Below are 15,333 nucleotides of genomic sequence, written 5' to 3'. Positions count from 1 at the left end.
CATGAGTAAGTTTAGTACTAAAAAATTATAATATCAAACATATATAGTGTTACACGTGTAAATGATAAACTAGAAAACCGGACTGGAACAGACTGGAACCAGAAAAAACCAAAAGTTTCGGTTTTGGTGATGAATAGGTCCGTATCGATTCTTAAATTTTCAAAGTTGGTATATACCGGTTCGGTTCTAAAATTTCTCTAAAACCGAACCGAACTGGACTAGTTACACCCATAATTATATTTTGTATAGAAATTTATGAAAGTTGATGAGATAAGATGGGTTAGCCCTAACCGAGTCTTATAGTTTAAGAAGATGAAGGACAGTTTTTCAGATAGAGAACTCCCAGAGTTTTTTTATTAAATTTGGAAATAGATTCATAAAGTTATCTGAACAATGAGTAATATTAGGTACGGTCGTGCAGTATGCAAGCACTATATAATCTTTTTTAAAAAGAATAGAGTCTACTATTAAAATATTAATTTTTTTATGTAGATCTCATATTTACTCACTATTTTTCAAAGAGATTGCACAGGATTTCAATTCATCTCAACTCAACTCATCTCACTACTATTCACTACTATTCATCAACTTTAACTCACAAATCTCACTATTATTCATAACTCATCTCAACTCATCTCCGAATCCAAATGACTTTTTAAACATCTACGATTGCAAATACCATTTCTCTAAAAATAATAACATTTTATGCAATTAAATTTCATTTCATCTTATTCTTTCCGAAATAAGTTCGGTATCATTTTCATTTTTTTGAGTGACAAATATGATAATACAATCATTTTTAAATTTTAACTGCAGCATATACGAGAACGCTTGTTAGCTCGCCCTCCCTGTGAGAACGCAAGGCTCTTTGGTACCTCTAACCTCTCCCCCAGATCTACAAACGAAATCGAAAATCCAAACCAGAGAATCAACAATGGCGGCAGCACCAGACCATTTGTTCAATCTCCGGAACAACTTCTTCTTAGGAGCTTTCCAAGCAGCCATCAACAACAGCGACGTCCCCAATCTCTCCCCCGATGACGCCGTGGAGCGCGACTGCCTCGTCTACCGCTCCTACATCGCCCTCGGCAGCTACCAGCTCGTCATCAACGAGATCGATGACTCCGCGGCTACCCCTCTCCAAGCCGTGAAATTGCTCGCCCTCTATCTCTCCAGCCCCGATAACAAGGTCTTTTCTCTTTCGTCTTATATCGGATCTGAGACCTCTGAATTTTGCTATTTTTCTTCTTAGGTTTAACAAGCTTACGATCTATTATGGCCGCGTTTGGTTGTTAGAGAAATTTGACTACCGGAGACGGAATCCGAAACTTACTTCGATATTTCGGTTGGATTCGTGATTTTGAATCGAATCCAGTTCTGTGCCACCAAACGCGATCTTACTGTTGGTTAAATTAGATGGGAGAGAAAGGAGGTCTGAAATTGATGATAATTGTTATATGGTGTTAGGAATCGACTATCTCGAGTCTGAAGGAGTGGTTAGCGGATCCGGCGATTGCGAATAACGCGATCTTGAGGTTGATTGCTGGGATCATATTCATGCATGAGCAGGACTACAATGAGGCTCTGAAGCACACAAATGCTGGAGGCACCATGGAACTGTGAGTCTCCTAATCTTTTCCTATCTCTATCGAACCTACTACATACAGTTCTCTATACGTCGAATATTTGCATACTTAATCTGGCAACGTTTTTTTTTTTTTGGGGGCTGTCCAGCAATGTTGATATTCTTCATGTTTACTCACTGTGGTGTTTTCTCCATCATTATGTAGCCTCTGTTTATCTCTGAATTCTGCGCCTTAGTGTTCACCGACTTGAGCTTGGGTAATTCTAATTGGTCATCTATGAAGATTGCAATATTATGATTGTTTAGAATTTTCTTTCCCAAAATAAGTGTAAGCTTGGGAAATATGTAAACCTCAGTTTGCAAACAGTAAATTGTTTTAGATATTTATTAAATGTTACCAGATCTGCATTTTATGTATTGGATCTTCATTTGGAGTATGTGAAATATACGATCCACTGTAGTGTATATCACGGGCCTCGCTGAGTGATTGTGTCACTGCTGAATCTTTGAATCCATTTTATTTAGTCTGTTGATTTGGTTCAACCAATCTATATTCCTATAATATTTCAAATCATTTTCAGTCCTATCATATGAAGGTTGCTCCTGACTGTTATGATTGACTTCAAATAAAATAAGATACCTTAGACAGTGTGGTAGCATGTTTGAGTGTGATAGTTGAAGGCTTAAAGTAATCTCTTCCATGTTCCTTCAACGTAGCCCTTAGATTGCAGGAGGGTGAAAAACATCCTTGGATTTTCAGTTATGGAATCGTGTTCAGCCCCACATCAGTAACCAACATAAAGATAGGAGAATCTTCCACTAGGATGTGAGGCGGGTGACTGGTCTGGTTAGGTGTGAGAACTTTTTTATTATAATGTTGGCATCTAGTTTACCGAATTTCGTGAAAAGATAATGAGGATACTATTAAGATGATAATTGACCTCATCTTGGGATCAATGGTTGTAGATAAGATCTGTTAGGTTTGTGATGGCCTAGCTAATGCCAATGTTTTATTCGTATTTATTTAATTGAAGAAATGATTATGGTATTGCTTGATGTTTTGCATGTTTTTTTATTCATTTTTAATGGTTTGAGAATACTGAAACACTGTAATGGCTCTTTCTAGGAAACCTTTGCAAATTACCAAACTTGATTTGTTACTGCCTGCCTGGTTTTGTGTAACTAACATTTTTTATTATAAATGTCAGTGCTTCGTGACTCTTTTAAGGTTTTTCTCCTCTTAAGGTGTTTCCTCTTCTATACTTCCAGTATAATTGGGCTATGTCTACTCTTCTATTAGTATGAATGAAATATTTTACTTATCAAAAAATAAAGGTTTTGTACCATATATGCTTCTCACATTTTTGGATTGCCTATAAGTAGGCCTTCCTACATATTGTACTTATAAAAAATGAAAGTGAACTTAACTTTTTTTTTTAGGATGTACAATTTTGGGTATCTTTTTTAACCTCAACGGGTGATGTAGTGGTCCTGGGGCGAGTCATATAAACCAGATGTCTTGGGTTCGAAACTCTACATTCACGCTCTTGGGGCCATTAGACTAGGGGAACTTCTCCTTGAATTACTTATGGTGAACTAGCGGGAAACTCCTTGCTGTGGGCCTATGCACCTACGGAATTAATCGGGACTTTGTCCCAGATACCCAGTGCCAATCAACAAAAGTTTTGAGTAGCTTAATTAATTTCCCTCTGATCGTTTTTAATGAAGTCTTAATTTTCTCTTTCATGGAAAATGGCATTAGGGATATGATGCCTAGTTTCCTTGTTCATCAATTTTTTACAGAGAAGCATAACAGGCCTTCTTGAGAAGAGGAAAAATATTTCTAATAATGCTTCTTGTCAGTTACTAGCCTGATAGATATGGTCTGCTTTTGCAGGCACTCCTTGAATGTTCAGATCTTCCTCAAAATGCATAGGTCTGATTATGCAGAGAGACAGCTTAGGGTCATGCAACAGATTGATGAGGACCACACACTAACTCAACTTGCTAATGCATGGTTGAATTTGTCAGTGGTACGTATGTTGTCCATATTTTCTCAAGAATTGAAAACAGTCATTTGCAATCTTATATCTTCTTTTGAATCAGGGTGGTTCCAAGATACAGGAAGCATATCTCATCTTCCAAGATTTCTCAGAGAAGTATCAGATGACAAGTTTAATCCTAAATGGGAAGGCTGTTTGCTGTATGCACATGGGAAACTTTGATGAAGCAGAAACACTGTTGCTTGACGCATTAAACAAGGCAAGTTTCAAACCAATCAACCTGCTGGCTTTTGTTCACTTCTTAATTAGCGAACTGGTAGTGTTTTTGTTAGAAAACTTGCTCAAATTATGGAATTGATGATATTTAATTTGTTTTAGTTTGGCAAACAGGGAAACTTGAATTAACTATCTGTTTCTTTCTACTTTTGTACCTTTTCTTTATTATTTCTTATTTGTTGTCTCTCTCAAAATCCCTTTACCTATGATATTTTCGTAAATTTTTTAATTAGTCATGATACCAAAAACACATATAGTAACTAGTAAATAATACAATACACACACCCTCCACACCCCCCCCCCTTCCACACTCGCACACAGCCACACACCACACACACATTAACTGGTAAATGTTATAACGGTTATGTTGAATTGGCATTAGATAAGTATGGGATAATTTAAAAATATATAGGTGATGAAGAGCTGTTTGGTAATTTGACACAGGATGCAAAGGATCCAGAAACTTTAGCCAATCTGGTTGTCTGCTGTCTTCACCTTGGTAAACCGTCTTCCCGTTTTCTCAGGTAAACTGTTATTTCATGCCCCATAGTTGTTTCTCCTTTTATTCTTTCAATTTTTTTTGCCTGAAAACGAGTATGGGATTAATGAAAGAGCATGTGCTCTCAATTATTTAGAAGCTGTTGCAAAGGCCAAAACTAGTTGCAGCTTGACAACTGAAGAACATGAGCAATTATGTTTTTTATGTGTATGATGATGGGCTGACTGCTGCGGTCTGTGGAATTAAAGCTAGATGACTCTATCCCTTGGATTTTTCTTTTCCTGCTCAAATGTTCTTCTGAACTTGTTAAAATAATGCCCTTCAAGCAAATTGGCTGTTCAAAGCCTCATAAAATCTGTTTGCAAATTTTTGTGAAAACAAGATATCAATAAAGGGGGACTTCAACTCGATATCAATAGAATGCATATAAAGGGTTTAAAAAAAATCCATTTTTTATAGTTGATCTGTAAGTTTCACATAAGACTTGATGCTTGCCAACACATGGTGCATCTTAAAATAAATAGCTTGAAACTTCAGGTTTCGTCAAAAAAGAGTGGACACTGATTTCTTTTTTGATAGGTGAGTGGACACTCATTTCTTCAGATTTCGTATCCAAAAATAAAAGCAGTCATATTCAAGGATCAGTGTGCGTGAAGGCATTAATATGGTTTCTCTTGCATCAAGCATCAAGAATTCTTAAAACGTCTAATTAATATTTTATCTCTGTTCTTTTTCTGCAAATAAAATCCATGTTTTCTTTTTGGTAAGCAAATCCATGATCTTTAAAGCAGATTGAATTCCGGAAGTTTGATTTTTATTTTTTTACTTTAGACATACCTAATTATACTCCCAACTTTTGTATATGTTTGAACATGATAAATGTATTGTGACCTTGTAGTTGCTAGTTTCTAACTTTCTATCCATTCTCAAGTTTTATTGGAAGTTTGGCAACTGTGCGTTCCTCATTTTGAAGGCAATATAGAATGCAGGGTGACATTATCGTGCAACTGTTTTAATGCACCTTTTTCTCTTATCCTGATCGAAGTGCTTGCTACAAATGAATATTTATTTTAATGGTGGCTGACTGCTTTAAGTCACTGTAATGCAGCCAGTTGAAACTTTCACACCCAGACCACATGCTCGTCAAACGCTCATCAAGCGCAGAAGAAAGCTTTAACCGAGCTATTCAATCAGTTGCTTGATGATCTCTTGTTGGGCAAACAGGTGAATGAATGGTGTTGCTCTATATTTAGACATTTCCCTTGTCATGATGGATATTTTTATTGGTTTCTGTAAGGTACGAGAGAACATAAAACTGATTGCAAAAGATGTATTAGGCGACATAAAAGAGTTTTGGAGTTCATATACTAATTTCACTTTTTGGGGTGCACAATTGTTCGATGACACAGGTCATCATATATTGAACGTTATGAGGAATTTAATTCATTTTGGGGGCTTGCGATGCGTATATTTCTTGGCTTCATTAAAAAAAAATAGAGAAAAGATAAGACATGGAATGTAGTCATGGGAGGAGGGTGGTGGTTTATCAGTTCTCTCTTTTGCCACTTGTTTCATAGCCTATTTGAAATATGTAAACTGGAACTGTATAGATTTGGGCTCCAAGTGGTAAATTTGGCATTTGACGCTACATGAAACTTGAATTGGAGAATAGAATTTGCCTGAAAATAGGCTTTTGCTTTAATATCTTTTGGTGTTTTGGGTCCAAAAATAAACCCAAAATCAAAAATCAAAACCTCCAAATCGCCTTTGAAAAACCGAACAAACTGATTTGAAATGGTTTTTATAATTTTTCGGTGCACAATCCGATTGACAGTTTGAGAAAGGCATGGCATTCGGTATCCCCGACTGAATGGACCTGATTAATACACCCACCCCTACCAGCTGCCTCTCTACAGCTTAATGCAATCATGCCATATCATTAGTTATTTTAAGAGTAATCTTAGCTACAAGTTTCAAATAGATAAATTCTATACAAACCCTTCGTAGAAAAGTAGGTCTCATTAATAAAAAAATAGTTTTTTTTGCACTTTTTAAAGTGGATTTTACTTTTTTACAAAGGCTTGCACAAAACTTTAGGTTTGGACAAATCATTTCTCTTATTTTAAATCTAGAACTCATATCAGTCATCGATTATTACTTGTCAGGTCAAAGCTTAGATGAGGGATTAAACCCTACAGAGAGAGAGAGAATATAATTGGATTAGTTATTCATTTTGTCTAAATTATTAGAATATTATTTCTTTTATCTATTTTTCTAAAGGTCATGTTTTTCAAAATTTAAGGGTCATTTTGTTCTTTTATCTAACGGTCATGTTTTTCTTTCTATCTAACACTCTTTCAGTATACTTTAATTATTTGTTCTCCTCTAAAATCATGTTTTTTTTTTTTAGTTTTCAAAGTCTAATAGGTATATTTGTTACTAATGATCATGTTTTTCTATGTAAATAATAGGCATATTTTGTACTCTAATTTTGCAATGGTCTAATACTATCAATATAAATAGAACGATTTTCTCTCAAATTTTCATTCACCAAAGCTCAAGTTTGTCTTGCATTCATTCTTTGTTTTCTCTTTAGTTCTTGTCCACATATTTGTTTCCTCTCTATAATTTCTTCTTTTTTTTTTTTTTAAACTTGATGACCTTTTATACATCACTCTTCCTCAATGAATCCGAATTAATTTCAATTTTTGTTGTAGAGAGCAATCGTCCTTAATTCGAAAGCCATTGCTCTAGAACTTGATACAATCATAATACCATGCAAATCATACTTAATATATATATATATGTATATATATATTCGAGATCTCCAAAATTCATGAAAATATGAACTTTCGTACAATCTCGTTAAATGGACTACTTCCTGGTTTCCTTTTTCCCTTCGACCATAAACCCAGGATTCACTAATAAATAGGCAAGAATCATGTGTTAAATAATTCAAGGAAACTCTTATGCAGAGCAGAATCCATGAAGTCATCTCAAACCTGCCCTTTGACCACCAGGTAACATGCATCCTATTGCTACTTTCTCCTTTACCATTGAAAGTATTGCCATCTGGCTTTTCTCCCCTAAGCAGCTTGGATCGAGCAGGGCTCCTTTCAAATTTCATTTGCTCAAAGAAAAACAAAACTAAAAACACAAAGGCTTCCAACAAGTTCTATCGTTAAAATGAAACGCAAGGGAATCAAATAGCTATTAACGGGCGCTCTACTATTAACATTACTCTTTTATTTTAGAAGGGCCATCTGCGCAAAATATGACCTCACATCCTATCATTGGCTATCACCAACCAATGAGGGGAGTAAGAGGGGGAAGACAATAATCAGTGACAGTTGTTGACCTATTATTGGTACTGATACATGTAACAAATGGGTTGCATCCTACTACTATCTCATACTGCCAGACTATAAAAGAAAATTTTCTCAATTTCATACCCCCATTCTATGAGAGCAATAGAATGCGGCCGAAATCAGTACTGCATGGGGTCTCTCCATTAATCTTCCGCTATGGAATGGTGTGATCCTATCAGTAAGACGCTGCCGATTGGATTCAGTACCCATCACGATGTGACTTTTGCCATCTCCAGGCAGTCTCCAAACTTTCTTTAAGATCGGTGTGCTGTGCCGTCCAGTTCAGTTCTTGCCTGATTTTAGATGGGTCACTGTAAACTTTGGCGTAGTCACCAGGCCGACGGGGTAGGTAATCAACCTTGATTTCTACTCCGGTAGCTTTCTTACATGCCTCCACAAACTCCTTAACAGATCTACCTGATAAAGCGAATAAAAAATAAGCCTCGGATCTCTACTGAGAGTATAAGAAAATCCCCAAGGTACAGGACAAGAGAAAAATGCTTATATATTATAATGAATTCTCTCTTTGCTTATCGTACCTCTTCCAGTTCCAACATTGTAAATTCCAACCTTTTTCGGTTGTGCCTTTTCAAGAGCTTTCACATGAGCATCAACCAGATCAGTTACATCAATGTAATCCCTTATGCAAGTGCCATCAGGAGTATCATAGTCAATTCCTCTAACCTGCACAGTACAGAACACTAGGATTAGAACGTCTACTTATATGACTACTCTAAAAACTAACATGGACAATTTTGCAACATCATGCATTGAATAGTATTGTGACAATTCTCAATTGAAAAGACACGTTTGTTAACTCTAAAGTATAGGTTTAAAGATTTAATAATATGTGCCCTTTGGATTTGAGTTTGAGAGCATTAAAAGCAATTTTAATAGTTTAAAAGCTCTTTTGAGGAGAAAATGGTATGTTCTTATGTCAAGTTCAAACTCCAGACAGCTGAAGATTACAATGGTCTTGCAGATTTACTTTTTGTATTTGTCAAGTTTAAATTTAAGGTTTAAAGATTTATGAAAAATAAATCTGAGAGACTTGGACCTGGTGAATAGAATCTTTGGAGGTTGTTAAGTAAAAAGTAGAATCTGTGCAACTAGGTCTCACAGATTTATTGAGTGACCGAATTATTTCTTTAAATTTGAGGATGACTTCATTTTGAAGAGATGGATGAAAGACTCGTATGCTTATCACTAACACATCCCCAAAGGTTTGAATTGTAAGAAATGTGCATTGACCCTATTTGAATTTGGTAGGTAATGACTTATAACAGATCTTTTCAATGTCTAAAAATATAAATTTATTTCAATAAGAACTCAGCATACCTTCAGCCCAGGAATAATACTACGAGCTGCATCAAAACAAGCACCAGAGATTCGTCCGTGCTCACGTAGTTCAGGCCTAGGAGCTTCACCTAGTCTGCCCTCTGGATCTGACCCAATCACATTGAAGTATCTGACATGTTCAAAAAGGAACTATGACAATCCGTATAATCGGTATAAACGATACTTGTTTATTGAATTTCTTATTCTTATAGGAAATGAACGAGGGAGTCAGAAGTGAAGTCTGGCCATCCCTTATTGTTGGCGTGTAGAAAAAAAAATATATATATATATATATATATATATATATATATATGAAGTGTACAGGTAGAAACCAACCTCAGGATCATGATTGCCATGTCTGACTTCTTAGAAAAATCGAGGATGATATCTTCTGCCATCTTTTTAGCCTTTCCATATGGATTAATGGGGGCCTGAATTCATGCAACAATGTTTATCAGTTGTTTAGCAAAACTATCTGTATGCACCAAAATTATTTGTAGCATGTGACTCTAAAAATTTTATTGCCTTGGATGAAAAGAGAAGAATAAAACCAAGATTTTTTTTTTTTTTTTGGTTATATTGATTGATAAGTAAACGAAATAATGAAAAAAATAAAACCAAGATGGCTTTTTTTATTGTTCCCCACACACACCCAACTTTTAGCAAGAAAAAATAACTTAAAGACTGATATTTGAAACCGAATTTTTTTATTCCTCACCTGCGGAGTTCCTTCAGTAATGGGCATCTTTTCAGGTTCCCCATATGTTGCACAGGTACTAGAATATATCAATGTCTTCACACCATGTGCTGCCATGGCCTCTAATACCACCAAGGTGTTTGATGTTATGTTATGATAATACCTACCCAACAAGGTCAAAGATAAAACAAGTACCATGATTTATTAGTTTCCCCTGATAAAGCACCATTTTGCTTGCTTACTTGAAATGGAATCAAGCAAAAAAATATGAAAAACAACAGGTATAGAAAATTACAAGATTAACCCATATCTTGTAGTAGCACACTTGTATTATGGGCATATTAAAGCCTTCACACTAGAACAAAATTCCAATAGACAATGTTTAACGAGCATGACTAGTCAAGATTCAACCTATATCCAAATCTAACTTCCTATCCAATCTGATAAAATGAATCCAATCACATCGATATATGTTCAAGCTATATCCAAATCCAACTTCCTGCCAAACCTAATAAAATGAATTCAAACACATCGATATAGGTTCAACATCAACAAGTTAACAGTTCTCCCAACCCTATTCTTCTAGTGGATGTGCCTTAGCAATCAACTAGTGTAGTGACATGAGAAGAGAAATAGATTTCAAAAATACTATATATTTATTATCAGTTTCACTTTCGGAAGGTTTTTATTTTGTTCTTTTGGTGTTTCCACTTGCTCAAAGAAATGGTACATAAATGATAACCTTTAAAGATTAAATCCCAAAAATTCCTGACACATCAACCATTTTCAATACTACAAACTCAAATTCCATTTCTCAACCAGACATTTCAAGGCACCACTCATGCATAATCTTATCTACCTCCCCACCCATAAAAAGGCCTGTAGAAAACATCATGTCTAATTTTTTTCTGAGTTAAAACATCATAAGCATGCAACAACCAATTTAGTGCTTCAACGGTGTCGTGATTCTTTTTATCCATTAAGAAGTTATGAGTGTCAAACAAAACATCGAATAAATATGGACCCAGGCTCATCTATCAAATCCTCAAGTTTATTCTCTTAAGACCATATTAAAGATAAGTATTGTACTTTGGCAGAGTTGAATATCTCAGTATAATGAACAGATAAAGGGATCAATATCTAAAGACAACATAGTCAATCTGTGTTCATCTTGTTACGGGGGATTGGTTTTTTAAGGGAGAAGGGAAGAAAAGGAGGTAAGCAAACAAATATAACCCACATTCCCTAGGCTAGAGCCCTTTTTCCTTTAGAATTATATTATAATTCATAAAACCAAGGGGGGAGAGTTGAATTTATAGGTCAACCAGGCCTAAATCATACAGTTTTGAACTTGCTTAAATTTGATTGATGAAAGCCTCACATACGTGAGCTCTTTCATGCTGTTACCAAAGAGTTGCTTACATTGAAAAATCTAGTCACACCAAATGAACTACTGATTAGGTCAACTACGAAACTTTAAGGTGTTTCATTTACTATTTTTCTTGTGTCAACAAGTTAATGATCCTTTCTTAGTTCTGCATCCATGGTTTCTGTCTTATAAGTTATATCAACTTGTCCTAAAAGGTTTGAAATCATGGTAGCAAAAATACAGGCACCACAAGCAAAAAGAGCATGGTTTGCATCCCAGGGTTGACATTGTAAATAGGCTAGATATTGATCAAGAAAAAAATGCTTACTTAAGTGGATCAAGGGTGCTTTCACCAACATATGCAACGGCTGCAAAATGAATAACCGCATCAAAAGCATTCTCCGAGAATATTTTATTAACCTGAAAAATCTGTCAAGGAAATGTCCAGATGCGGCTGTTTATATGCAAATCACAATTCTTTTCCCTTTTTTTGACAAGGAAATCTTATTCAAAACACAGAGTGGCAAAACCCAAGTACACAAGAAAAGAGGGCATGATAAGGATACAGATTTCGCATCCCCCAAGTCAGCATAAATAAACTGAAGCCTTCCAGGTTCTGGAAATAATGCTTGGAGAACTTTCACAGCACCCAGGTTTCCCCGCGAGAGGTTGTCCTGTCAAAAAGCGAAATCTCAACTTGTTGTAATTAACATTGAAAAGTATAAATAATTAGCAAAATAACACTTTCTGGATAAAAGCATACCACTATAGTTACACGGTATGAGTCCTTCAAAAGCCGCAAGCTAGCATGTGAACCAATGTAGCCAGCACCTCCTGTTACTAGGACATGCATAACCCCATCCTCATGATGGGAGAACTGAAGGAATAAAAAACCGTTTAACAATTTCGGATTTGGAAATTTCAAACTTCTTTCACTTGCTAACAAGTCATACAAAATTCATTTGGTTGAAGTTCTAACCATATGTGATCACAGAAACCAAATTGAGCATTATTTGGGGAGAGGGGTGACCAAATAATCAACTAAGAAAAAGGTTCAACATAGGAGTCCACAAAATGAAAAACACCACTTAAGAGCTGTATTTTAAGGGAAACAAAATCACATCAAACAAGCATATAAGTAATCACAGTAGATAGCCATTATATGTTTTAAATATGTAGATAAATCTGTGATGATTACCTAAAAGGAATATTTAGCAAAACAAAATCGATTGCTTTCACACAAAACTTTGCACCATTGACAATTTGCATCAAGTACATCTACTAACATAAAGAGAACAGTGTCTTACACAAGTCAACAACACCACTTGGGAAAGGGACGTCTTTCCTATATTGGGAACTAACATAATCCCTTGACTAAATGCTAACTCTCATGCTCCCAACCAAAGAGCAGGCCATGATATGATTTTTCTGAGTTTAAATAATCAAAATTTTTGTATTGAAGCAAGATTACAGACACAGCATAAACATAATTATCATGATCCCTACTTTGCATGATTTAACGAGAGGATAAGATTAATAAAATAAGGCCTGCAAAACTTTGTCGGTAAAAGCATGGATTATGGAAGCAATCAGAGTTCCCTTGGCTTGTTCAGTCTGATAAAGTTTAGCAACTCCCTCCCCAACATCAACACTGACCATTCCCACTCACTTGAACATCTTGGGTATAAAAACATTTATACATATATATATATATGTTTTATTAAAAGGTTCTAATCGCATATCCCCTTTTTGTTAAAAGAAAGTAAAAAAGAAAAAATGACAAATGCAGCTGAGCTCTGATGTAATACGCCAGCCAAGTGAAATCAGAATTAAACTAGTTATGGCATCACAGCAAGATAACAAATTGAGAAACATCTGAACATTGAGCTTGACATAGGATTACAAATGTGGTTATAGACATGCGATAAAAGTATGCATGCATTCATGTTAATTATATGAAAAAAAAATCACTTCAACACAATTGAGTACTTGTCATTGAGAAGGTCATTCAAATATAAGAAAAGGGAGTTACCGGGCTTGGACTATTAAAACCTGTAGATCCCTTGAGGAGAAAAATGCATGATACAGTGAGGACAGCAACTAAAATAATTTTTCCTACAAAGCTGCTCTTCTTTTTTGGATCTGCGAAATCCATGCCTGCAAGTGTGACAGGGACTCAAAATACCAAATATAAATAAAGAAACCCTTGAAACTCTAAAAGGAGAATCAAGAGATAAATATAATTCGTGCAATGGATTAAACAATAGGCGGTACATAACCAGAGAGGAACCACAACTTCGCAATTTGCAAATAATTGTCATGAAATTATAACCAGATAGGTTTTGGGAGACCTATGTTTCACCAAAGAAAAAAGTATCAACAAACAGTTTTACCTCCAAATGGCATAGATCTAGTGGACCTTGGCTGAGTTCTGGCCCTGCCAAAATTTAGCATTTGTAGAACTCCCAACAATCCTAAGTTGTTATGCAAATAGGAATCTAATGCTTTGTCTTAGTATCAACGATCAAAATGGATCCCTCTTTTGGTGAATGTCCTGTAACAAAAATCAAACTATGAAACAGTAACTTCTGGAAAAATAATAAAAGAAGACACAATTCATAAACAAAAGTAATTATAACTGGGCCCTAATAAAGGAAAAAAAAAAAAGGTTGACAAAAGGTTATATAAAACGTCAAAACTTGTATGTAACTGAAAGCCTGGAAATTCCAACACTCAATTTCAAAGTTCCCGAGATGAAGATAGAGAAAGTGTGATAAAGAATTTCAAGATCCAGAGAAACACAGAAGCCGAAACCCATGTAAAATGAAATGACCACTGGGATTGAAACAAATAAATGCGCAAAATTTTTCAAGTTTTCTATTATTTATAGTCTCTGTTTGGTTCTAAGCTAAACATTCCAAAATATAGAAATGGAATATGCAGATCTTTTTCTCTGTCAGAGTATGTCTGGCAAATAAAAATAGAGGGAAAAGACCTCACGAAACCACTTTTCAAATTTGACGAAACTAAACCCAGAAATTAAGATTTGAAAATAAGACAGACCACATGAGATAGAAAGGAAGACATTAAACAAGAGGAAAATTTCGATTTCAAGATCCAAATAGTCCCATCCGGATTAAATTCACAAACGCAAATATGTAACAAATACCAGAAACAAACCCCGAGAGAGAGAGAGAGAGAGAGAGAGAGAAGGGGGGGGCAGAGGAAGGAACCCACAAAAATCAGGGAGGGACGGAAATAGTATTCCGAAGATAAAAAGTACCAGAGATGAAGAAAGCGGCAATACAAGGAAGAAAAGAAAATGCCTCGCCAGAAAAACAAAGAAAACCACGAATCAAAATTGAAAACTCCCATAAAACATGAATCAAATTAAAAGACTACCCCACAAGAGAAAACAACTAGAAGCAAAAGTGTACCTTAACTTGAGTAGAACCCACGACGATCGAAATCGTAACAGAAGGAAAGAAAGAAAAAAAGAGGGAGAGAGAATTAAAATCTCAGGCTCATCGAGAGAGAGAGAGAGTTAAAACGTGCAAGAAGAAGAAAATGAAAAGGGAGGAAAGAGACGACCAAGTCCAAGGATCGTGAGAGAGATGAATAGGTGGATGGGATGTTTGAATAGAGCTTATTCGTATTCTAGTAGACGAAGAATTCTCTGCATCCATACTCGTGTAGTTTATTGTGTTGTGTTGGAACCATTTCCTTCTTTTCTGGTTTTATTTTTAAAAGATTTATATTGTACCAAAAGAATCATATTTTACATCAATGTCCAATCATCGGCTTCCATCTGTGTTTTGACGCGACGAATGCGGGGCTTCATCGTTTCCATTCACGAGTTGCATGCTCACTGTGACCGGCTTTTTCGATTTATTTGGGGCCCACACCTCTATGCCGACCTCCGGAATAATCTTTTTAATAATTATTAAATCATTTTGGGATTATTTATTAATTATATACTATTTATATTGATTTGTCTATGCATTTATTTATAAAAAAAAAAAAATATATATATATATATATATATATATATGATAAGATTTTCTTATCCTTTTTTAGAAAATATGATGAGAATCTGAGATTAAATTATTTTATCTGAGTTTTGATGAGTTATACTATATACAAATCTAATTTATTATACTTCTAAAAAAGACAAAATAATATTTATTTGGCTAATATG

At 35.2% G+C, this 15,333-nt stretch overlaps 2 protein-coding genes across 2 annotated transcripts; one reads left to right on the top strand and one right to left on the bottom strand.

Moving 5' to 3' along the window:
• The first annotated feature begins 778 nt into the window (after nt 1-778).
• Nucleotides 779-5,820, top strand: LOC121265988 (coatomer subunit epsilon-1). Its single transcript, XM_041169673.1, has 6 exons — nt 779-1,189; nt 1,468-1,619; nt 3,483-3,618; nt 3,692-3,847; nt 4,309-4,388; nt 5,472-5,820. The coding sequence occupies exons 1-6, from the start codon at nt 935-937 to the stop codon at nt 5,563-5,565; spliced, it is 873 nt and encodes a 290-aa protein (XP_041025607.1). The 5' UTR covers nt 779-934; the 3' UTR covers nt 5,566-5,820.
• A 1,769-nt stretch (nt 5,821-7,589) lies between these two features.
• Nucleotides 7,590-14,826, bottom strand: LOC121265987 (UDP-arabinose 4-epimerase 1-like). The gene is made up of 11 exons (XM_041169672.1): nt 14,573-14,826; nt 13,529-13,689; nt 13,168-13,292; nt 11,899-12,012; nt 11,702-11,809; nt 11,464-11,555; nt 9,788-9,929; nt 9,406-9,500; nt 9,070-9,199; nt 8,271-8,415; nt 7,590-8,148 (listed from the first exon to the last, which is right to left on the bottom strand). The coding sequence occupies exons 2-11, from the start codon at nt 13,587-13,589 to the stop codon at nt 7,931-7,933; spliced, it is 1,230 nt and encodes a 409-aa protein (XP_041025606.1). The 5' UTR covers nt 13,590-13,689; nt 14,573-14,826; the 3' UTR covers nt 7,590-7,930.
• Between the last annotated feature and the right edge of the window lie 507 nt (nt 14,827-15,333).

The sequence above is a fragment of the Juglans microcarpa x Juglans regia genome, chromosome 5D, assembly GCF_004785595.1.
Source record: "Juglans microcarpa x Juglans regia isolate MS1-56 chromosome 5D, Jm3101_v1.0, whole genome shotgun sequence".
Classification (NCBI taxonomy): Eukaryota; Viridiplantae; Streptophyta; class Magnoliopsida; order Fagales; family Juglandaceae; genus Juglans; species Juglans microcarpa x Juglans regia.
Note: the sequence above shows the minus strand (reverse complement) of the source record. Positions and strands in the feature narration are given on the sequence as shown.